Source organism: Corapipo altera, unplaced genomic scaffold, assembly GCF_003945725.1.
Source record: "Corapipo altera isolate COAL_440 unplaced genomic scaffold, ASM394572v1 201, whole genome shotgun sequence".
NCBI classification, from domain to species: Eukaryota; Metazoa; Chordata; class Aves; order Passeriformes; family Pipridae; genus Corapipo; species Corapipo altera.
Genome location: NW_020884940.1, coordinates 3314217 through 3338098, shown reverse-complemented (window position 1 = coordinate 3338098; position 23882 = coordinate 3314217). Strand labels below are relative to the sequence as shown.

The following is a 23882-nucleotide window of genomic DNA, read 5'->3' as shown; positions in this document are numbered from 1 at the left end:
AAGCATCTGGTACCTTCACACCACCCAACTGACTGACACCCTCACACCACTGACACCCCCGCACTGACACACCCTGACAGCCCCTCACACACTCAGACACACCATAAACTCCCAAACTGACTGACACTCCCCTCACACACGCTCTCCTGTGCATGCTGGCACACTCACCCAGGCAGATACACACACACACACACTCACAGACACAACCCCCAGCCCAACAGGCACATTTGTGAGCAGTTCACACACACGAACACAGTTCACACACACTCCTCCTTCAGGGTGACCTTCGTGTCCTGCCCACAGCCGGGTCACAGCCACACTCGTGGCACTTACACCGGTGTCCCTGGCGGGCAGGCACTGACAGGTCTCCCACTTTCGTGCTCTAAGAGGCAGTTACACACCCCCACACTCACAGCCTGTCCCCTTGCATGCCTCAAGGATTTATATGCTGGTTTATCTGCTCACCTGCTTGTAGGCACTTAGTGCTCGTGTGCTCTGAGGCTCTTACACACACTCATGCTCGTAGGCACTCTTGTATTTGTACACACCTCTCCAGGATTATCCCTCACAACCTGCCCCCCCACATGCACACCCGTGGGTGCATTCACACCCTCACAGGCATTTACACTCTCCTGTGTGAACACACACTCACAAGCAGTCCCACACCCCAGGATTTCGCTCATTCCTGCCTCTGTGTGCACCTGGCAGGAAGGAGCACCCGTGAGAAGCACACTCAGGGATGCTTCTTCACCCAGGGGTGTCTGGCTGCCTGTTCACCCACACACTGCAGGCACACTCAGAGATACACAGCCCACAGTGTGCCTTGAGATCCCACTGGAGGCTTCTCTCACACACACACACAGAGCACACCCACTTTGCCCACGGCATTGCACACTTGTATGACACATCCAGGGGTCCTCCACTGCCTCTGCTCATGCAAGCAGACTCCATGGAGTCTGCTCTTTTTTTCTTCTCCCCACACAGAGGGTTATCTGCCACCTCTCCATAAGCCCCTCTTCTTTTTCATCACCCCTCTCACAAGCAGGATTCTCTTTGATTCACAGTCAGCCATATCCAAGCAACCTGTTGCCTTTACAACTCCAGCTTTCCTTTACACTGCCCCAGGATCACCCGGCAGGTCTGTGCACAGAGTGGTGCTGCCTCCTGCTCCTCTGGCACATGTAACAGAGCCAGGTCTGCTTCACACTTGCCCCCACAGGGCATCTGCTGCCTCTTACACACGTGAGTGCAGCGTGGCCACCCCCTTTCACACCTGGCACATTCTGTCACCTGGTACCTGACTGACACACAGACATGCTCGAGGGCTGCCAGTTACCACAGGGCCACCTGTCTTACTCACAGAGGTGTGTGTACTTACATACACGGAGCTAGATATATTTCCTACATATATTTTACAGCTCTGTGTTACACACAGCGCTCCCCATCAAAAAAACCCTTAATTTCTCTTAGTTCCCTCCTCCACTTTTCGCTTACACAGAGAGGTGCCCTGTTCCCTCAGGCCCTTCACCGTGCATTTAGTTCAAACTCCAGCGCTGTGTCGTACTTGTCAGTCATTTCCACCACACAGACACTGCTCTCCAGCGTGTTCACTGCCCCACACACCCCCTGCCCTGCACGGTGCCCCCCTCCCCTGTGACGCGGCGCGGTCAGTGCTCCCACGGGCAGGACGAAGCGGGACGCGACCCCAGGGCTCCCCCTCGAGTGCTGCCCCGGTATCTCCGGGGTTGTGCGAGGCAGACACAGCTCTGCAGCCCCCCGCCTCAGCTCCAGGGGGGCCGTGTCACCTGCCTCATGCCACCCAGGGCCGTGCCACACCTGTGCCCCCACGGCGCTGGCCCAGAGAAGGAGCCCAGCACCTCCTTCTCCCCCGCTCCCTGTAGCGAACGCTCAGTTTGTTGCTGTATGTTTCTGAGTGGCTTTTGTCCTTCTGTGAAGCTCCCTGTTCTCTGAAATTCATGCTGTCTCTTGGGTTCCACTTTGCAGACTGTTGAGCCTGGTTCATGCATGCCTGCTGGTTTTGAGTGGCATCGACCCTCTTAAATGAGTCTTCTTTTTGAAGTGTAAGGGTAAAATCCTTCTCAATAATGTTTTAACTGCTTAGGGGGACATTGACACATAAATTCTCTTTTTTGTAGATGCCCCGATCTAACTTTTTTCTTTTCTTTTTTTTTTTTTTGCTTTTATAGCTGGAGCCCTATATGGATGAAAACTTTGTTTCAAGAGCCTTTGCCACCATGGGAGAGCTTGTACTGAGTGTAAAAATCATTCGAAACAGGTTGACAGGGTAACTGTTTATGTTTGTTCTCCCAGTGCATTTGGATTGAAGCCTCACCGTGGTCCTTCCTTGTCAGAGTGATTTTCCCTTTGAGCTTTTTACCATTGCTGCCACCAATATGGGAATATTGATGAGAGCAATGGAGAGGGCACTGCTGGTTCTTCAGCCTCCCCTCAACAAACAAGGCTTGGCCCTCATCCTGAAGTGCTCCAGCACTCAGACAGAGCAGTGTCTGTATCCCATTCCATCCCTCTGGGAATTGCAGCTCCCAGCTGAAGGCTTTGGTGACTAGTCTGTAGTGCAGCTACATGATGCTGGCAGAGGTGGGAAGTCTGACTTGGAGCAATATCCCTTTTGAGTTCCTTTGGGATAAAATGAGTGACTGGACACAGAATAAAGTAGTTTCATTCTGACTCATTATTCTTTTAAGTGTTGTAATTTCAGTTTTCAGATGTTTAAACTTGGGTGGAAAAATTGATGGTCAGTGAAAGTAGGAAGTAAACTGTGAGCAAAACCATTTTGTGTGTGCTTATGATTTATGGTAAGTAGGGGCTATCCCTTTACTTGAGATCCAGAATTTCTACCTCCTTTTTGGTAGCTAATGTATCTACTTTTCAAAAGAAACTGTTCTAAGTATTGCAACGATAACAAATTTCCTACCAGTTATCTAAAATACAAAATTCCTCCTCGAATGTGTTTTTAATGCATAACCTTTGTCTCTTCTCTCCTGTGTTGTATGTTCAGAATTCCAGCAGGCTATTGCTTTGTAGAATTTGCAGATCTAGCTACTGCAGAGAAATGTTTACACAAAATCAATGGAAAACCCCTTCCTGGTGCTACACCGGTGAGTCAGTGGGATCAGCCAGCTGAGAACCAGAACTGGGAAGGGACAGATAGTGTAGAATCTGCATTTTGAGTGATTGCAGACAAATTCAATAGTTGACAAAGTGGGATTCTTCTTTCTTTAAAGTTACAAACATAAAACTATTGATGTTCTTGCTCAGAAGATTGTTGAGCAAAAATCGCTGATTTCTGTATGAAGGTCCAGATAAAATCCAGGTGGAGAGATGTTGTGGTTTTCCATTTCTGAGCCTTTCTGCTATTACCAAGCTGGACTAATGAGAAACCAGAGAAGAACAAGGGAAAAATTAGGTTGAGTATAGAGTAGACCTGCCACAGTCCTTCCCTCTCTCTCCATTTATCTGGAATCATGGAGTCATGGAATGGTTGGAGTTGGAAGGGACCTTAAAGCCCATCTTGTTCCACCCCCTGCCATGGGCAGGGACACCTTCCACTAGCCCAGGTTGCTCCAAGCCCTGTCCAACCTGGCCTTGGACACTTCCAGGGATGGGGCAGCCTGAGACAACAGTGTACAAGATGAACTTGCAACTTCACACTGAGTTTTGAGTAACTTTGGTTTGCAAGAGAAACGTGACTTTTAAGCCTCGCATTGTTCTCGGCCCTTAGCAAAGAAAAGTTATTCAAACCTCTTTGCAGTGGAGAAGGAGCCAGAGAATTGGATAATTGCAGTACATAACTAATGTCTCCTGTACGTGAAAGCTGGGTAGTTTGAGGAGAAGAGGAGGAATAGTCTCAGGGTCTAATTTTAGGAAGTTGACTCAAATGTGTGGTGGATTAAAACAGGACGGCTGACACAGCTGTCTGTTGTACCCACAGGAGTTGGCTGCAGTAGCTGGGGTGACTGGTTCATAAAGCAGCTCTAGAATCACCTCAGTTATGGTGTGATACACAAGGTAAATGAATTCCTGTTTCAGGGTAGTTAATACCCACAGTAGGAAACTGGGAAGTTCAGGTTGAGCTATTTGGTCAGCATTCTTCAGAGGGTGACGTGCCCCGTTAAAAAGGAGCTGATGAGAGGCCTGGAGGTATCTGTTTCATGGGTTTGCCCCTGATTAAGGCAAGCTGATCATCCTGGATGCCTTCTGTAGTCACTGGAGAGACAAAGAGAGCAGCTCTTGCGAGGAGTAAGATGATAATGGAAGTTTGGGTTTGGGAAGACCCATCTTTCTCCACAGTTTCATTTTAAAACGTGGTGTTGCATAGGGGGTGATTTGCATAACACACAGGGAGAATTACAGATGTCAGGCAGAGATCCAGTGCAGCCCAAAACACTGCACTCAGCAAGCAATGCCCAGCTCATCCCTCGCATTTAGAGACTTTTGTTTACAGAAAACTGAGCGTGGCTTTTATTTATTATTAAATACTGAATCAGCCAGAGGAATAACAGAGAGCCCTGGTGCTGCTGCTGCCTCTGTTTTCCAGAACTGGTGTCCCCAGTTCCCATCTGAGTGGAAGTGTTCTCAGGTGCCACACTGATTTTAAGCCCAGAATATTTGCAGTGAAGAGTGAGATCCAAAAGAAAAAGATGGAAGTGTTTCAAATTGGAATCTAAATTTTGTGTTGGCTTGTAAGTGATCCACAAAAAGTTGTGTAGCACTGTGCTCCAGTGAATGCAAGCATGCAAGGAACAGGATTATAGCCTAGAATAAAGTCTGTGCTCAGTTTCCCAAGAATTATTTACACTGTTTTTGAGGGAAGGAAACCCATCCTACAAGGTCCAGGAGCACACTGGGCCCTTCACTGTGCTGAACAGACGTCCTGATCTCTAGGGAATTTCTGATCCTGGTCTGAAATCCTGATTTCTGATCCCGAGATCAGCCCCTGATCCCGAGGGCTGATCAAAAGATCAGCTGCTCCTTAGATCTTGGTCTGGACTTACATGTGAGTTGGGCACAAGTTGCTGAACCCTGGTAGGATGGGGACAGGGAGTTGCAGATGTGTCAGTGGGCACAAATCTGGGCTACTGGGAAACTTGTTTTAAAAATCACATCCAATGCAAAATTTCAGGAGGCCTCCAGTGTCCAGTGACCCGTAATTCTTTCAAAACACCCTTAATTTTGGATCTTACTAAATGAGCACATCATCCAGAGCAAAGTATTTAGCCATGTTTCCAGATTGGGATTGATTTTCCAGCGTGGTAGATTCAGTGTTTGAAATTTCCAATTGCTCTGCTCTCATTTTCATTTTAAGACCTTTAAAGTTAGAAGTCATTTAATATTTGTTATTAACGCCTCTATTTAGGTTCTGATTTTCATTATTATATCTGCACTGGCATAAAAAAATCATCCTTAATCCCTTAACTGGGTGGTCTGACAGCATTTAAAAAGTTGTATAAAATCAACTGACTGCATTTGTTCCTAATTATTTGAACTCACATGACAACCTTTGAATGGACCGGGTTCGTTTTTGCCTCGTTTCAGGCGAAGCGATTTAAATTGAATTATGCAACGTATGGAAAACAGCCCGACAACAGGTGAGTGCTCAGTATTTAAATACTCATTTTGCCTGTTTTATGTCCCTTGCAAAGAGTATTCAAAATATGTAAACCCATGAGTTCATCAGTGCCACTCTGGAGGCTGCCACTTTTGTGCTTTGCCTTGTGTGTGATTTATCCAGTGTCTTTAAAGGTATTCAAAGTTTGTAGCATCAAAGTATCTAATTAGTGTGTTATAATTTAAGATCTGTGTATTGGAAATAGCAAATCTATAAGTGAGACATTAATATTTTCTTGCCATGTTAGAAATCCAGAGATGCCCTGTGAGAAGTAAGGAATTACCTTTAAATAAAAAGCAGTATTGAGTAGGTTGGTTGTGCTGCTTGAATTAACTTGAAAAAGCAGTGTCAATGGCTTAAAAAGCATATTAATATAATATATTATATATAAGTATCATTTTAGTTAAGTAGCTTAACTGGTGACACTTTAAAATCACCATTAAATGGTCTTTTAATATCACTTTTCTCCAAGGTCAAATATTTAGGCTAAATGGCAACTGTCACTGAGCACATCTCTTTCTTTTTTTGTAAGATTGTACTTAAGAAGTTTTTCTTTTGATCTCTTTAGTCCAGAATATTCCCTTTTTGTGGGAGACCTGACTCCCGATGTGGATGATGGGATGTTATATGAATTTTTTGTTAAAGTTTATCCATCGTGTAGAGGTGGAAAAGTTGTTTTGGACCAGGCAGGAGTATCCAAGTAAGTCCTCTTTTATTCATTCTTTTCTTTCACTGCAGATGCAGCAACAGAAAAGATAAAATGCAGCAAGGGGGAAAAAAAAGAATGGTTTTATCAGCTTAAAATACAAAGTCTGCAGTTTTCTTGGGGTTTGATGGTCACCACGGGGGTGTTGTCACTCCTCTGTCAGCGTGAGGCCCTTTGTGTGTTACTGCACTTCTTAAAATGCTGACAAATGTCTTAAGTAAGCTGGAAGCACTCTCCTCCTGGACTCTCAGGTGGAATTGTGCTGTTATTTAGGCCATTCCTGGGAGAGGGTTTTATTTCAAGCAGGGTAGGGCACACAAAGCTGTGATTCACTGTCGGGTTCTCAGTAGCCGCCTCGTTTGTCTTTGCTGGAAATGTCTTGCCAAAAACAGATATCAAAAAGCTGGATTTCTTCATGTAATTAAAGCATTTTCTAAATAGCACAAAATTGAACTGTATTTTCCTAGGGGAGGGAGCAATTGGTGAGAACCCTTGTTTTCAAAGCAGAGCGTGGCTTGGTGAAGCACAATGTTCTGATATAATACCTGTTGCAGTGCTGGGATGAGACCAAGTCTGTGGCTGTAGATCTCCCCACTTTCTCACATGAGGCTTCTCAGTCTTGGATATGTTGGTTTGAAGGAATCTCTGGAGTTCTGTGGTCCAGCTCCAAGCAGGACCAGTACTAGGTCAGGTCAGCCATGAGTTGAGTATCCTGGAAAAGCTCCCAGCATAGAGACAATTCAGCCTGTCTGGGCAGCCCATTCCAGAGCTGCACTCTCTCTTCATGTGCAACCTGAACCTCTTGCAGAGCTGCTCTGTCACTGTTGAATACTTGTGCAGTCACTGCTACCTCACATGGGACTGACACTGCTGGGGTGGGCTCCAGGTGCCTCCTCTTCCTCCTCCTCCTCCTCCTCAGAGGTGTAAACCCCACAGACCCTGGTTTGCTGCACCTGCCCTGGTGTCTGGTGATGGGTGCTGCAGTTTGGGCCATGAGTGGGGCTTTGGGAACTGCTCAGAAGTGCAGTTCCTCAAGGAAAGGGAAGCTGTGGTAGCTTGGGAAGTGAGGAAGGAGCAGGGACTTGGAGTCCTCTTCCAGGGAAGAGCAGAGCTGTCTCCCCTGGCAGTGCCAGCATGCTGCCAGGGGCTTTGTTGGGACTTGTGCAGTTACTCAAAGCTGAGGCAACTGCAGGTGTCAGGGTGATGTGAGAGAGGAGCTTTGGGCTTGTGGACGTGCCCAGTGAAGGCCTGGCCCTTCCAGCCAGGGCTGGTGGATCAGGAAGGCCTCTTCCCAGCAGGAGAGCAGCCTGGAGCTGTGGTGCTGAGCCTGCTTCTCTGCTCCCTGCTGAGGGTGCAGGTGTGGGGGATTTTCCAAACTGCAGGCACAAGGCAGTGTGTCTGCCAGGGAAGTCCTGGCCACGAAGAAGTGATTTCTTGCTGGGTTTTCTTCTGGTTTAGCTGCTGGTGTGGAAAAGCTAAGTTTCTGGAAGAGTTGGAAGAATCACTGTCTCCCTTGCTGCACCCACCATCAATTCCTGCACCCTACATCCAGCCCTTTAGCTGTCTGTCTCTATTTTGGAACTGCCAGTCTTCCCAGTTTCCCTTACACACTCCTAGTCCCACCCAAAAGGCTGCAGGAGTCTTTGTGGCAGCTTAGAAACTTAGTTGGTTTTGTGTGTGAGCATCTTAAACTGCCTGAAAGGTTGACTTGCACTGGCTTAATTTGCCACAGTCCTTTGGCAGAGGGCAAGTTAAACAGAATGGGGGCCCATGTAGAGTTTTGCTCGTGCTTAATTATCCAGTTTGTACATAGATAAGCCTGAGCTTATCTGGTGTTTTTGTGAGGAAGACACAGCCATACCTGTGTATTTGTATAAAAATAGATATTTGGACTCGTGCTGGCCAAGATAATGAGTTTTCTGGGGCACAGACTGCTCTGGGACAGCTTCCAGTGGGGACCTCCCAGGGGGAGTAGGTGATGCTGCTTTCCACATAACACATTACTTGGTGTTTAGGAGTTCCCACAGAACAGATAATACATTGTAAACTTACACCCTTGCTTACGGCTCGTTCTTTTCCCCAGCTAGACAAGTCCTTCCCTCCCAGACTCCTTCCTTCACTTAGATGGATTCCCTTACCCTCCCACACCTAAGTCTTTGATCTTTCTGCTGCATGAGGCAGCCCATCCCATTCTGGGATCCTGGCACTGCCCTCCTGGATGCTGTTGCGTCGCTTCTGACTCACTGCAGCACCAGAATCCCACGCAAAGGACCGTTGGGCTTGGAGAGAGTTGGTGTTTCTCCTCTGGCTGCAGTGCAGAGCTGCCCCACCACAGTGTTTTCACAGAGTCCAGGGGTCCTGGCTGTGCTGTCCCTGTCCCCAGCTGTGCTCTCAGAGCAGGTTTTAGCTCCTTGGTGTTACAAGCTCGTTTTAAGCCCCGCTTTGGGAATGACAGAAAGCCTATTTGAACATATTCCTGTTGAGAAAGAACTTGACTGGAAGGTGCATCTTAGGGAAAAGCAATGTTTTCCTTCACAGTTTGGGATGTGAGCAGTGCCTGTGTCTTGTCAGTGCTGTGCTGACTTGCAGCTCTTTGAGATTATCAGTATCCTCCCAGCAGAGATTTGGGGCTTTACCACTGTCTGCTCGTGCATTTCGACATGGCTTGTGTCAGCTCCCTTCCAGTTCTGCACAATCCCCTGGCACAGGAGCTGCTTTCTATTTGTCAAGCCCTTAAAAGCACCGCTGGAGCTTGGACCTGTGGCTTCAGGCACTTTGGAAAAGCAACTGGAAGGAGGAATCATTTCATCTCTCCCAAAAGCAGGGGCAACAACCCGAACCAACGCGTTTCGCTCGCTGCGTTTCCCAAACCAATTTGAAATTTCACCGTAAATAATTTTTTAAGAAGTGGCCTGGCTTTTTGGGGGTCGGTTTTAATGTGGTTTATTCTGTGTCTCTGCAGAGGTTATGGGTTTGTGAAGTTCACAGACGAGCTGGAGCAGAAGAGAGCGCTGACAGAGTGTCAGGGAGCTGTGGGGTTGGGCTCCAAACCCGTACGATTGAGTGTGGCTATACCAAAAGCGTGAGTATAAGAGCAGCCAGGTGTTCACCATGAGTCACCACATCTGGGTTTAAATGTGTTTTAGTGGTTTGGGTACGTTTCCTGGATGTTTCCATCACAAAGTGAAGGAATACCCCTGATAATGGGGAGCATCAGAATGCCCAGGAATTCAGAGAAATGATAACATTAGCTCAAGACTAAGCGTGTTACACTGTTTTTACTTGTATACATTATAAAATCCACACACATGTACCCACACTGTAGTTAAATATGATTGTTTTTAAAGTGTATGTTCCTTTGCTTTTAATTGAAATAGCCTAAATCTGCTTATTGATGTCTGGATAGCAAAGCTCAATTACCTTGCTAATTCTATTATGATGTCTACTAAATATAAGTATTTTGGGGCAGGGATTAACTTTTTTTTCTGTGTTTGTTCAGAACCTGATACAATGAGATCCTGGTCTGACTTGGGGCTCGTAGCACTAGGGTAATACGAATCATAGTAATTGCTCCCTATTTGAATAATATTTAGATTTTCAGAAGTCTTGGGGGGGAAAGGAAGAGAAAAGCAGAAAAAAGAGGTGTACTGTGGTGAGAAGATTGATGTTTCCTTCTTCCTACTTCTCACTAATTTCATCACTAGCTTTTTATGTGTGACATATCTTCATTTTCAAACGATGTTTGCCATCTCATTTCAAATCTTGATAGTCAGGTGGGATTCCAAGTTCCTTGGGAATGCTGCCACTTTATGGAGAGGAATGGGAATTTTAGTCAGCTCACAGGGTACTTGAGTTTATTTTTTGATTACCTGTAGTTCTTTTTATTTCATGAACTCTTCCAACTCTGTGCACAGAGAGTGAGAAAGGGGACAAGTCATTGCTTAGGTTTCTGTGTGACAGTGGCAGAAGGAAGAGGGTTTTGTCCATTCTTATTAAAGAAAACTCCAATTTTTTTGCAAGGCTTTAAGTCTTTAACTCTTCAAGATTCAGTACCTTGTCTCAGGAAGCTGCAGATTACTTAACTTCATCCTATTTATCAGAAGCAAAAAGGGGCCCAAGAATCTGGATTGTGGTTCAGGATTGTTCTAAAACTGAAGCTCGTGGTCCTGAACTCTTCCCTTCCCAAAGCCAGGAAGTGACCCTAAATTAACTCCTAAAGAATGAAAGCAATGTTTATTAATGAAGAGGAAGATGAATACAGGAAAGGGTGTTGAATTTAAACCACTTCTTTCTTTATGCAAATGTATGCAAATGATAAATACTGCTGTAGTAAATAGTGAATATATTTTAAAGACTGAAAACTGCATGTTAGCCTAAGCCTTGTCTATGTACCAGACTGTATCTTAAGCTACTTCACTGCTTTTTTCATACTTGTTCTGCACTATTTGCAACTCACTCCTGCTTTATTTTTTGAAGTAACCGTGTGAAACCAATGGAGTACAATCAGATGTACAACTACAACTACAACCAGTATTATCAACAGTATCACAACTACTACGCCCAGTGGGGGTACGACCAGAACACGGGCAGTTACAGCTACAGTTACCCCCAGTATGGCTACACACAGAGCACCATGCAGGTAGGGCAGCCCAGAACCACCCCAGAGCTTGCCAGTGGGGATGGGAACGTTTTAGCTTCAAGCTCTGAGGATCACAGAATGTCCTGAGCTTGAAGGGGCACACAGGGATTATGGAATCCAACTCCTGGTCCTGCACAAACACCCCAACAATCCCACCCTGGCCCTCAGGGCATTGTCCAAACCCTCCTGGAGTTCTGGCAGCCTTGGGGCTGTGCCCACTGCCCTGGGGAGCCTGGGCAGTGCCCAACCAGCCTCTGGGGGAAGAACCTTTGCCTGAAATCCAACCTGAGCCTGCCCTGACACAGCTCCAGCCATTCCCTGGGTGCTGTCCCTGCTCCCCCAGAGCAGAGATCGGAGCTTCCCCTCGGGAGGAGCTGCAGCCCCAATGAGCTCTGTCTCAGTCTCCTCCAGGCTGAATAGAACAAGTGATCTTAATAACAGACCTCTTAATAATGAGTTCTTAATAGAGCTGCTCTCTGGTGTTCAGTAGTACCTGGTGTGTCCTGTTGCCTTATGTGAGGTAAAATGTTGCCCCTTACACTGGGTAAGGACACAAGGGGTCTCAATACAGTTTTCAGGATAGAAAGGTTCTCTTGGTACAGGCAGCACTCAGGCAGCCTTCTGGGATCCTTCCTAAGGCTTGTTTTAAATGACAGAACACATCAGAACAGCCACCCCACTTCACCCCAGGAATTGCAAGAACTGCTGCCTCTGTCAGAGGTGTAGTGTGGGATCTCCCCCGTGGAGTGTTGGGAGTGGAACACAGGCTTATGCGTGAAGAATTCTGTTGTAATCACTCTGATATAAAAGTCAGTCTCTGACAGTACCAATCAACAGGTGATGCTTGTAAAAGAAAAGATAATTATCTGCTGTCCTAAGGGGTTTGTTTCTCCTTGCAGACATATGAAGAAGTTGGGGAGGATGCACTGGAAGGTACGTTTCTCAAATCCTATACTGAAGTTGTCTGTCTGTTCTGCACTGACCAGAGACAGACTTTCCCAGTTTGTCCCTGATTTCGGTGTGTACCATCCCTTTATCTTTGAGTAAATCTGAGAACTTTGCCTTTCCCCCCCCACCCCTGCAGATCCCACGCCTCAGTTAGACGTCCACGAAGCAAACAAGCAGTTCATGGAGCAGAGCGAAGAGCTGTACAATGCCTTGATGGACTGTCACTGGCAGCCTTTGGACACTGTCTCCTCAGAGATCCCAGCTGTGTTATAGCCTCGTTGCTGAGGCACTGTGTCTGTGGAATATCCCACCAGTGCACTCCGGACTGTTCCGCCGGATCCCGCGGGATCAGAGGTGACCCTTTCCCCCCCCCAGGCCTGGGACTCGGGAGTACAGGAGGACTGTGGCCCTTTTCCTGTACAGAACAAGCGTCGTAGGAGCATCATGGTAACCTTGACTCATGGTGAAAATTAGAACTGCAACAGTTTTATTCCTTTTTGTCTTGAAATGAACTCTTGATACTTGTTGGGAATTGTAATTTATAAACTTTCGACGAGGTGGCACAGGGGAGAGACTCTACCCCACCCTACAATAAAAAAGTTGGTCTTTTAAGTAAAAATTACCCCTTGCATTTTGGTTCCTGCCCCTTTTGGTCCCTGCCCATCTTTCTGTTTTGCTGCCCATTCAACTTGTCTCCAGCCATTTGGCCCAACACTTGTGAATGTGTTACTTTTAAAAAGAAAGATCATTGTTGGATGCCACTGAAAGGTCTCAAAAGGTTTCTAGTGACTGGGTAAGGTTGCTGTAACTTGAGCACGGGATGAAAACTTGTGTTCTGGTTAAGCTAAGCTGTGATCATGAGCTAGAAAGTTTGGTGTTCTTAAACAGCCTACCTGAAGAGCATTTTGGAGAGCAAAGACAGAAAGGAGTGTTAGAAAACTACAGACCAATGCCTTTTACCTGGTGATCTCTTGCACACCTGACTTGCTTCTCCACCTGTGTATGAGGAAATAATTCCCCATCAACCAAGCAGTTTAAAAACACTTTAACCAGCAACCATATTTAAATGTTATTTTGTGTATCATGCCTTTATTTTTTTATTGGTCTCGTTAATGTTGAGATTTTGTAGCGTCTTCCACTGTCCTGTCAGAGGGAAACAGAAGGTCTTGCAGCAAAAACGGGTCAGAGCAATCTCACTGATATATTGTGCAACAAATTGTTGTGAACCTGGAAAGCAGTTTTCTACTGGATGTTGTATAAGCTGGGTGGACAAGCAATATAAATAAGCTGATATTATGTTGCATTAGAGGTGAAAGTGAAAATAATAGCACTTATGTACGTGTTATAAGCCCTTTTCAGGCTTTTGTGCCTTAAACTCTTGGAGAAATAGGAACAGAGAAACTACCTGTAATAAATGTCTATCCAAGGAATAGTTTGGTAACTGAAATTGCTGCCGAGCGTTTCGTTGCCTCCCTGCCCATGTGGATGCAGAGATTTGCCACAAGATTTAAATACTTTGATAAAGCTACTTCTACTACACCTTTGTTTGTGTCCATAATTATGATCTATTTGTCAGTCTGTGGTTTTATTCCTTAACAACTGCACCTGGGGATGCGAGGGACTGGAGTTATCCCTGAGCGAGTGGAGCTGGAGGGCTGCTGGACTCCTGCCTTCTCATCTGCTGTGAATTATCCCTCCTGCTGTGCCCCTGACTGTGCTGCTGCCAATGTCCTCACCTTCAGATCCTCTGAATCTGAGGAAAGGAATGTGCCCTGTGTGTTCTGGGAGTTTCAGAGGCAGCAGAAGTGGAAGAGAGCAGAGCTTTTATATCTTCTGCTCAGCTCAGAGCAGCCCCTCTTCCTGGGAAGTTCAGTGGAGTGGCATTCCAGAGGTGATGTAAAGAAGGGGGGTTTATGTCCTGCTGTTAAACACTTCCTGCTGTTAAACACTTTCTGGATCATTCTGTTCCTGTGCTGCCCTGTGTGCCCTTCCTTCTCCTGTTTTGGAGCTGTCTTTCCCCATCCCCTCAAATTTTAGCTTTTTAATGCAGCCATCTCAGTTTGCTGCAGGAGTGACCTGAAGACACATTTATTTATCAGTATAAGTTTACTCTCAGCTGCCCAGCACTGCTGTCCTGTGGAGTATTTCCCAGTTCCTGGATAAACCCTCTCCATCCAGGCCTGTCCCTAAAGGAGAGAGGAGCAGTTATCACCTCCCACCGACAGCAACCCTGGGGGGAAAATAAAATCCTGTTACTCTCTGCTTTTGTTTTCCTAGTGGAAGAAAAATGGTAAATATTAGTCCAACTCATCCTGACCCCTAATTCCTGGGAGAGCTGGGCACGTACAGACCCTCAGGAGGAGCAATTTGGGAGCACAGAGGCCAGCAGGGATGACCTGCTGACGCTGTTTACTGCTGCTGCAGTGCACCAAAATAGCTCCTGCATTTCCTTTTAAGAGAGGTTGATGTGAGGCTCTGGGCCACATTCCCTGGAGGTGTGAGCCAGCCTTTTGAGGTTGGTTGGGAGAATCTCAGCCAAGGGTTCTGTGGAGCTGTTCAATCTGTGGGGTTTTTTTACTGTGTATCACTTAACTCGCCTCAATGTTCATTTTCAGCTCCTGGCTGTTATTGCAGCGTCTGAAGCACAGAAGAGGCTTTTATGTGGAGCTCCAAAACAGCCATCACCTGGAACTTGTAGGGTTTGTGCTTTGGAATCCAAGTCAAACAGAGTGTGGGATTTTGTTTCTCCTGGGTGGCTACAGGAAAAGCCTGGATTAATTACCATTTAGTGTCACATGGGATGAAAGACAAGGACTCCGTGTAGTAAGGTAAATCCTGCTTTTATCTTCATGTGCTCAAGGCAAGAAATCCCAGGCAGATGATATCACAGCTCCCTGGGATTATGTAATTCCTGAAAATTGCATCCAAATCTGCCACTGAGATTAGGGAGCACTCTGCCTTTCAGCAGGCAGGGTTTATAGCAATTAAAACAACAACCCAAACACTCCTGTTGAGGATGAGATAATCCAATTTAGATGAAAGTGCAGGGACTCAGATTCCCATTTGAGTTACACAAACTGGGAAGAGTTCAGCAGAGCTGGAGGGACGTGGGTGTGTTTGGACTCTCCAAAGGGTGAGCTCTGAGGTTGTGGGGTGGCCTGTTGCCATTAGCTTGTGTTTAATTAAAAGCTTGACAACACACACCAGGGGTGGCCTGGGAGAGATCCTGACCCGCTTCCAAAGGGATGGGGAGTCTGGAAGCATTTCTTGAGCTGATCTGGGGCTGGGTCAGGGGGCTGACAGGGGGCTGACTGTGATGATTTTTTTCCATGTGAGTCTGACTAGACAAAATTCCTGTTACTGGGATCAGTGTCAGGACACGGGTTCATATCCCGCACACTGAGACGTACCCAACACCCTCAGGAATTTCTCTGAATCCCTTTTGAGGAACAGAGATAAACATTTGACTCTGATCTTTCCGTGCTGGGTTTCTCATTACTGCCTTGTTAATCCCCAGCTTCTGCTAAACAAAGATCTGAGAGGAATTTTTACCTTCCAGCCTTGCTATCTCCCAGTGCATCTTGTAAATCATACTGGATACACCAGTTTCTGGATTTAACTTGGGATTTGCTTAGACATGAAATGGATTCAGTGGCAGGATAGGGTATGAATTTGAAATGCAATAGCAGAAACTGCTAGAGGTGGTTCAGGAAATGTCACTGATGGGGCTCACTTTCCCTTTTTGCCTGGTGGAAAACGTCCCCTTTTTTTTTTTCTTCCTTTGCAATTATTCCCCAGTCAAAATGGTTTTTCCAAGTGCAGTCAGTTTTGTAGGAAGGGTTTTGGGGGGTTCTGCTTGGCACACACCCTTTTTTCTCAGGGACAGGGTGGGATTGTTGGGGTGTCCTGTCCATGACCAGGAGTTGGACTCGATGATCCTTGTGGGCCTCTCCCAGCTCAGCATATTCCATGATTCTATGATTCCAATGTCATGCTGCTTCTGCTGTTAAATTTCCAGGGAAAAAAGCAGTGATGGATAACACAGTTAAGGTGAAAGAGATTAAGAGCTGATCATGGCCAGGGCTTGGCTTGTCCCAGGAAGCCACAGGCACAACAAACCCCTGAATCACTTAATTCTCACCTGCTTTTCCTCACTGATGGTTTTCACAGAGCACATCCCTGTGCATTGCCTGTTCCCACCTGTCAGGTGATGGGAATTGCAGGCTCTTCCAGCATTTTCTCCCTGTCCTGCTCTGTGGAAGAGGCTGGTGAGAGGTTCCTGAGAGTTTTCATCAGGGACTCACTGACTGTGGATGTGCAGTGGGATTTTCCCTGCTCCTCTTTGGATCTCCATCCATCTTCCTGTGGTGGGCTGAGGTCTGCTGGGCATCCAGTGCTTTTCACTGTTGCTCTTTGGGGGGATTCTCCCAGTTCAGCCTCTTCCCACACAATGTTTACCAAGGTTTGAATTTTTGGGGAAGACTGGGGTTGCTTTTTTTTCCTACAGTGATCTCCCAGTTTCTGCCCTGCCCTAGGATTTGAGAGGGAGATTTTTAGGTTCCTTTTGCACAAGTGGCTGTGCCAAGGAGACTCCAGGGAATGTCTTGTGATTTGGCAGAGCAGCTGGGAGATCCACGGAGGAGGAGGAGGAGAATGGGAGCAGCTGCTGGTCCCCTGTCCCTGCCAGCTTTGACAGGGGCTGTCTTTGCAAGGGTTTGGCCACAAAGTTGGGGGCTCGTTTCCAGACTTGGCTTTTTGGTTTATTTTGTTGCTGGTCTGGCATGTTTGGGGGGAGCTGCCAGTTGGAAAGGGGTATTCCTGAACACTGGGAATTCTTTCAGCTGTTAATTTTGCTCAGAACAGATTAAAAACTGACTGTTCTCCCCCATCCTTTTTGCCCTTTCTCCAGGGCTCAGGCAGGGAGCATTCCTGGGCTTTTCCAGCTGATTTCCCACAGTGGCTGTGCCTTCAGCACCTGCAGCTGTTCCAGCACTGCCTTCCAACCCTTTGGCAGGTGTTCCCACTTTAAATCCTTTCCATGGATTATGGATCACGAGCCAGGAGCCTGACAGAGGTATTTTGTTGGCAGACTTTCGTTTCCAAGAAACTTTCCTTCTATTCCCTGAGGGTGGGATGTTCCCCCCCCATGTTCCAAAAGGGAGGAAGGAGTAGTGGAAAGGCAGCTGCTGCCTTCAGCTTTTCCAAGAGCACCCCCTGACGTGCCTCTTGGATGGAAGAGGAGAGAACTGTCTTGGTGCCACCTGGATTGGAGGGTCTTTGAGGTGGGGAGGGGGAGCACAGCTCACAGGTGGGGAATCGTGGAGTTGTGGAGTGGTTGGGATTGGGATGGACCTTAAGGACCATCCAATTCCAATTCCTGCCGCGGGCAGGGACACCTTCCACTGGAGCAGGTTGCTCAGTGGGGTGGGTTTGTCCTTTGGGAAGTGGGATGGGATGGAGTGGGATGGTGAGGGGTGGGGAGGGAGGGAGGGAGGGAGGGATGGATGAACAGATGGATTGAGGGATGGATAATAAATGGGTAGATGGATGGGAGGGATGGATGGGCAGATGGATGGATTGATGGATGGATGGATATGGATGGGGATGGGGATGGAGGGGGAAGGCCGGACGGCGGGGACCGTAGGCAGCTGGAACTACAACTCCCAGCAGCCTCTGCTGCCCCAGCAACCAATCAGCGCGCGTTGCCGCGCTATAAAGGGCGGGCGCGGGTCACTTCCTTCCTCTCTCGGTGATGGCGGCGGGGCGGGCGGGCGGTGCTGGGCCCGGCGGGCAGTGCTGGGCCCGGCGGGAGCATCCTTCGGCATCCGCCGCCATCCGCCCTCCCCGGGGCTCCCCCGCCGCCCCGGCTACCCGTGGGCACCTCGGGGCGCTCCGATGGCCAGGAAGGGCAGCGCGACCTTGATCCGTCCCGGGCCGGGCCCGACCCCGGGTGAGTGAGGGAGGGACCCCCGAGGCTGAACCAGCCCCCGTCCCGAGGCCCTGTCGAAGCTGTGTCTGTCGGTGCTGTGGCAGACTCGGTCAAAAAGGAGCCGAGAGCGAAGGGATTTTCCCCGACGGTCGCCGCTCAGTTGGAGCCTCCGTAACTGTCCGGCAACATCTCGGGAAAATACACGGCCCGGGAGGGGCCGGAGCTGGGGGGGAGTGGAAGGATTGGCGCTGGAAGGAAGCGGCTGCCCCAGATCCCTGCTCCTGGGGTCCGAATCGCTGCACAGGGAGGTGGGAGCGGGCGGGTATCCCACCTTCCTGTCGTTTTAAGATACTTTGTGTACCTGAAGCTCAAGACTCTGTTCTTCCCCAGCAGCATCCTGGTGATCCCGGACTGTGGGATGGCTGGTGGCAGCCTCGCTCTGGCAGCATTCTGCAGGTGAGGTGGGAGATACAGGCCCTGGATTCTCCTTTAGGTTGGGAATTTGGGTGGTTTCGTGGCCTCCCTGGGCCAGAGCAGGGACCAGCAGCATTTCCTGCCCCTCTGCCCTAGGACGGTGCCAGCATGTCCTTCTTCCAGGGATGTGGATTCCCTGTTGGGCCCTGCAAACTGCCCTTAGTTTCTATCAAGATCATGTGTGTGTGGAATAAGGGCACTCCTCTCTCTGGGCCAAGCTAGAGGCAGAAAACTGGGAAGCAACCCTGATCCAAAGCCAGTGGATCACTGTCCACAGGCTTTCCTGGCTGAGCTCCGTGTTTATCCGCATGTTTATCCAAGAGCTGTGGCTCCACACAGTGGCTGCGGGTCTCCAACAACATGCCAGAGCAACGGGAAGGTCTTTGACTGCTGGGCCTCCTCTGCCCGTGGCTGTCACTCGCCCCTCCTATATATTTTGGGGAATTGGGCTGTTCCTTGTGGTTTCGGGGTGGGATGAGTCAGGGATGTGTCCACAGGAATCTGCAGCCTGCTGCTGATTTTTTGTGAGGGTTTTGTGATGTCTTCCAGGATTCCTGGGTGTTTCAGAGCTCTCCTGCCTGATGGATAGACCCCAGGTAGGAACGTGGTATCCGTGTTGGAGCTCCACAGCTCATCCCTCCAGTTCCCTTTCCCATTAGATCTGAATACCGATCTTGTGGTCGAAAAAGGAGGAAGAGTGAAAATTCACCCTGGTCTAGGGCTCTCTGCGGGTGTGTCCTGTCCTGAGAGGGGCCAGTGGGAAGACAGGCTGTGCCAGCCTTGCTCCTTGGGGAAGGCTGGATGGGAGGCAGGGAAACTCCTGCTGGGGAGAAGGGATAAATATTGGGCACGGAGGGCAGGGGTGTTGTGGTGGGTGGAGGGCTGGGGTTTATGTGGGGGGGATCTGAGCCATGGGTTTACAGGGATCCCTCAGCTTCACTCTGGCTCTGTGTTTTCAGGAATTACTCACTGAGAGAAAATGAGAGCTTGTGAACCCTCTCCCAGGGGGTCTGGTTTGCTTCCTGTAGGGCCTGAGTCGTGGGGAAGCTGCAGCGTGGAGCAAGTGAGTGTCCTGGTGTTGGCTGGGCAGGAGGTTTGGATCAGACATCAGGAGGAAATCCTTCCCTGGGAGAGTGGGGAGGCCCTGGCACAGGTTACCCAGAGAAGCTGTGGCTGCCCCATCCCTGGGAGTGTCCAAGGCCAGGTTGGACAGGGCTTGGAGCAACCTGGGCTCGGGGAAGGTGTCCCTGCCCATGGCAGGGGGTGGGAACGAGATGAGCTTTAAGGTCCCTTCCAACCCAAACCATTTGAGTGTTTCCCTGTGGGCAGTGCCTGGGTGGGATCAGTGGCAGCACAGCCTGGTCTGTGATGACTCGTGTGTCTGGAGACTGTTGGATGAGTCCTGCGGATATGGGGCTGAGGCCAGGCATGAGCTACCCCAAAACCACTCTGGGGTGGGGAGGGGACAGCTCCTGAGTGCAGGTGGGATCTGGCACAGCACCAAGCCTGTCTGCTCCTCACTCAGCTGGATTATTCTTTTTTTCTGGTCTAAGCAGAGGGTGGAGCTGAATTGAGCCCATTCCCGAGGGATTCGTTGCTGACTGGTACTTTACCAGTCCTCCAGCAGTGGGAGCTCTGCAGAGCCAAATCCCGGCTCCTTCCCGAGCCATGAGCTCCTCCAGGCAGGATCCACCCCTGGGCTCCACTCACCTGCATTGCAGGGACAGGGAACTGCTTTGGCTCCAGGTGCTGCTCAGGATCCTGCTCTGACGCTGTGTGGAAGAGCAGTCCCTTCTGTGGAGTTTCCTCAGGAGTGGAGTTATTTAATATTAGTGGATATTAAATCTTGGAGGCTCAATAAACACAATTGCTTGAAATCCTTGTGGCATCTCCCACGTTTGGGGTGTGTTGGGGTGGGGTGAGACTGGGCTGGCTCTGAGCCTGGCTGGGGATGATCAGTGCCAGGGGATCTGAGCATCCCCGTGTGGGATCCTGTCCCTACTGCAGCACCCACCCCTGGGGTGTCCCCACGGCCCTGGGTGGGTATCCCTGGAGTGCAGGAACACAGCTGGGCCATCACAGAGGTGCTGGAGCAGCTCCTGCAATCCTACACTTCCCAACGCCCTCGATTGGAGCTTTGGTGATGCCAGTGGCCCAGTTTTTCATGATGGACAACAAGCGGGGATGTAGGGATCACAACAGCTTAGGAGTTGTCATTCCCTGTCCCGGGATGGCTGGGCCATGGCAAAATCCCCTGGGGTGACCTGGCTGTTTGGCAAGAGCCAACCTTTGTCCAGTGCCTCTGATCCCTTTTCCTCTCTGGAGCCCCTTCCCTGTGGAGCCTGTCCCTCCCAGCTCTCCCAGGATCTCAGGGGGGACAACAATGTGTCTGTGCACTCACAGCCTCGCTGTCCCTTTGTCACCAAAGCCGGGCAGGACAGACCTGGCATGTGACAGCGGCAAACAACACCCCGGGGACAGGAGGATAAGGCCAAACAACACCCCGGGGGCAGGAGGATGAGGACGGAGAAGCTTCTCCCTCCTCCCGGGGACGGTTTGTTTGTCTGCCCGGGTGACTGCGGGGCCAGAGCCGTCCCTGTCCCCAGGTGGGGTGGGGACAAGGGTGGAGACCCGCCCGTGTCACCGCCAGCACAGCAGTCGGGATCCAGCCGGTCATGGGGACAGTGACAGATCCTCCGCAGGACCCCGACCCCGGGGGACACTTCCAGTTCCGCGTCATCGTGCTGGGGGACGCGGCCGTGGGCAAGTCCTCGCTGCTGCGCTGCTTCGCCGAGGGGCCGGGGGGGGGTCCCGGGGGCGCGGCCACCCCCGGCCCCACCGTGGGAGTCGAGTTCTACAGCCGGACCGTCCCGGTGCCGCCCGCGGGCAGGGCCAAGCTGCAGCTCTGGGACACGGCCGGCCAGGAGCGCTTCAGGTGAGCTGGGGACGGGGACACAGCCCCCCCCGTGGGACCCCAGACCCAGCGGAGCGTCCCCCCCACCCTGGGGTGGGTGTAAATCCCCGGCGGGCATGCGGGGACAGGCAGCGATGCCTGGCTGGGACGGCGACGCTTTAGGGGACAGTGAAACCTTGTGCTGAGCTTGTAGCGACTCCAGAGCTGGCTTTTGGGAGACAGCCAAGGGAGCAGGGCTTGGGGAGAGTCCTGGGATGCTGCTCCTGGGCTGCTGGTGGGCTGGGGACGGAGAGTTTCTCTCCTGATTGCATCAGGAGCTCCTGGGAATGTGAAAGAGGCTCAAACAGGACACAAAGGGCTGGAGAGCCGGTGCCGCGGCTGGACCGGGGGTTCCACGCTCTCCCCGCCCCTGGGAGCCTTTTTGGGGCCCCAGAGTTGGTCTGGGGGTGCCCTGCTTCTGTCCAATGCTTGGCCTGGGGTTGCTGCCCCCTCCCCACTGCGCTCCAGGCTATTGGGGGGGACGGAGGGACCCCAGAGCCCCTGAAAAACACGCCAGTGTCTGGACTGGGAAGGGGGATGCTGAACAGAAAGGTGGGATGTAAAGGCCCTGGCAGGTCTCCTTTTCCACTCCTCAAGTCCCGACCGGCACCCAAAAAGCCCCTCAGCCCCATCCCCAGGTATGTCAACGCGGGGGCTGCCCCAGTGCCCCTGGAAACGCCCCCTGGGTGTGCCCAGGTCCATCACCAGGTCCTTCTACCGGAGCGCGGCGGGAGTGCTGCTGGTGTTCGACCTCACCAACCGCGCGTCCTTCGAGCGCGTCCCCGAGTGGCACCGCGAGGCCGCGGGGGGTGGGGACTCCCCCGCCTTCGTCCTGGTGGGGCACAAGTGCGACCTGGAGGCCGAGAGAGCCGTGTCAGCAGAGGAGGCCGGGCACCTCGCCGCCAGCCTGGGCATGGCCTTCGTGGAGACCTCGGCACGCACCAACCTCAACGTGGACTTGGCCTTCCAGATGTTGGCGGGGGGCATCCAGGAGGCCCTGGGACGGGGGGTCCTCACTCCTCACCAGGGCTGTGATGGCATCAGGCTCATCCCCAGCCAGGGCCGCCGCCAGCCCCTGGCACGGGGGGAGCCCCGGGAGCGCTGCCAGTGCTGATGGGGACGGGGGGACATGGGACCCTCCACCCGGGACCCTCCACCCAAGGGGATGTCTTTCTTTCCACTCAGGCTTGGGTTTATTTCAAATCTCAATCTGGGGACTCTGAAAAAATAATGCTCTGCTGCAGGAGTGTTTTTAATAAACCTGAGGGGTTTCCACACTAAATAAAGGCTGTGCCAAGAACTGGATGCCGGGCAGGGACACAGGGCTTGACCCACGGCATGAGGGGTGCTCTGATTTGGAGGGGGGGTTGGCTGGTGGGGTTACACCCCCCAATGTCTGTGTCACTTTTTGGGAGCCTCCTATCACTGGGAAAATGGGAGCAGGAACACCCGAGTGGTTCCAGCTGGATGGAGCCAAAATAAAGGGAGTGAAGGGGCTCCAAAGGGGCCACCCCCGGGAAAATGGGACCAGGAACCACATCCAGCTGGATGGAGTCAAAATAAAGGGAACGAAGGGGTTCCAAACCAGCACCCCTGGCTCCGGGAACGCCTCCTGGGTGGAGGAGCTCCCTGCCTGCCCGGACACGCGCCCGGCGCGGGGGTGGCGGGGCCCGGCACCGGTGGAGGCACCGATGGAGCCGCGGTGGCAGTACCAGTTCCGGGTGATCATGCTGGGGGACTCCACGGTGGGGAAATCCTCCCTCCTCCGGCGCTACACCGAGGGCACCTTCCTGGACGCCGTCAACCAGACGGTGGGGGTGGATTTCTACGTCCAGTTCGTGGAGCTGGAGCCGGGGCTGAGGGTGAAGCTGCAGTTCTGGGACACGGCCGGGCAGGAGAGGTTCAGGTGGGTCCGTGGGCTGGGGAGGGGTGAGGGAGGTGGGTGTCCCGCCCTGGATTTGGGGTGGAATGATGTGATCCCAACCCCAGGGAGGTCCTGGATGGGGCTGTGTTCCCGTTGGTCCCTTTGGTGGGGGAGCCCCATGTGTGAAGGACCAGCCAAAGCCAAGGGGAAGGAGCACTTGCTTCAGCTCTAAAGGGGGGGTGGGCCCTGCTCCAAGCACTCCTCTGTCCCACAGCTGCAGAGGAGCTGGGGAAGAAGCTGGGAGCCCACTGGGAGCTGGGCAAAGTGGTTCTCCAAAGTGTTTTATGGCTCAGATGCCAGGAGCCTTCACACCTCACTGTGGGGCTGCCACTGCTGGCCAGGTGGCTGCTGGGGACAAGAGAACTCAGGAGATGTGGCTGCAGGGGTGAGAGAGCTCCAGGACTGTGGCTGAAGGGGAGGGAAAACTCCAGGACCACGGCTGCAGGGGTGGGAAAGCTCTAGGACCATGGCCACAGGGACAGGAGAGCTCCAGGACCGTGTCTGCAGGAATGGGGGAGCCCTGGGTCATGGCTGCAGGGCTGAGGGAGCTCCAGGACTGTGGCTGCAGGGACAGGAGAGCTCCAGGACCATGGCTACAGGGCTGGGGGAGCACTGGGTCGTGGCTGTGGGGCTGAGGGAGCTCCAGAACCGTGTTTGCA

The 23882-nt window shown here is 51.0% G+C and overlaps 3 protein-coding genes and 3 non-coding genes across 8 annotated transcripts in view; all 6 read left to right on the top strand.

Annotated features, from left to right (window-relative positions):
- TRNAU1AP (tRNA selenocysteine 1 associated protein 1) overlaps window positions 1-13482 on the top strand; it is a 14185-nt gene extending 703 nt beyond the window's left edge. The window contains exons 2-10 of one of the 3 annotated variants that reach the window (XM_027661095.1): window positions 2005-2081; window positions 2208-2305; window positions 3041-3140; window positions 5578-5630; window positions 6219-6350; window positions 9319-9438; window positions 10833-10995; window positions 11895-11928; window positions 12080-13482. In XM_027661095.1, the coding sequence (XP_027516896.1) occupies window positions 2220-2305; window positions 3041-3140; window positions 5578-5630; window positions 6219-6350; window positions 9319-9438; window positions 10833-10995; window positions 11895-11928; window positions 12080-12216 (825 nt within the window). In that variant the 5' untranslated portion in view covers window positions 2005-2081; window positions 2208-2219 and the 3' untranslated portion in view covers window positions 12217-13482. Of the gene's footprint in view, window positions 1-2004; window positions 2088-2207; window positions 2306-3040; window positions 3141-5577; window positions 5631-6218; window positions 6351-9318; window positions 9439-10832; window positions 10996-11894; window positions 11929-12079 lie in introns of all 3 variants that reach the window. The other 2 variants (XM_027661096.1, XM_027661094.1) reach the window with 2 other exon arrangements.
- A 4453-nt stretch (window positions 13483-17935) lies between these two features.
- On the top strand, window positions 17936-18078 carry LOC113955699. Its single transcript, XR_003530625.1, has one exon. It is a non-coding gene; the product is annotated as a small nucleolar RNA SNORA16B/SNORA16A family (small nucleolar RNA).
- Window positions 18079-18650: 572 nt separating this feature from the next.
- On the top strand, window positions 18651-18781 carry LOC113955700. Its single transcript, XR_003530626.1, has one exon. It is a non-coding gene; the product is annotated as a small nucleolar RNA SNORA44 (small nucleolar RNA).
- Window positions 18782-19703: 922 nt separating this feature from the next.
- On the top strand, window positions 19704-19774 carry LOC113955698. Its single transcript, XR_003530624.1, has one exon. It is a non-coding gene; the product is annotated as a small nucleolar RNA SNORD99 (small nucleolar RNA).
- A 1247-nt stretch (window positions 19775-21021) lies between these two features.
- Window positions 21022-22413, top strand: RAB42 (RAB42, member RAS oncogene family). Its single transcript, XM_027661467.1, has 2 exons — window positions 21022-21281; window positions 21996-22413. Exons 1-2 carry the CDS (start codon window positions 21022-21024, stop codon window positions 22411-22413), a joined length of 678 nt encoding a protein of 225 aa, XP_027517268.1.
- Window positions 22414-22543: 130 nt separating this feature from the next.
- LOC113955518 (ras-related protein Rab-39B-like) overlaps window positions 22544-23882 on the top strand; it is a 2110-nt gene continuing 771 nt past the window's right edge. Inside the window, exon 1 of the mRNA XM_027661100.1 lies at window positions 22544-23205. Coding sequence (XP_027516901.1) covers window positions 22604-23205 — 602 coding nt within the window. The 5' untranslated portion in view covers window positions 22544-22603. The remainder of the gene's footprint in view (window positions 23206-23882) is intronic.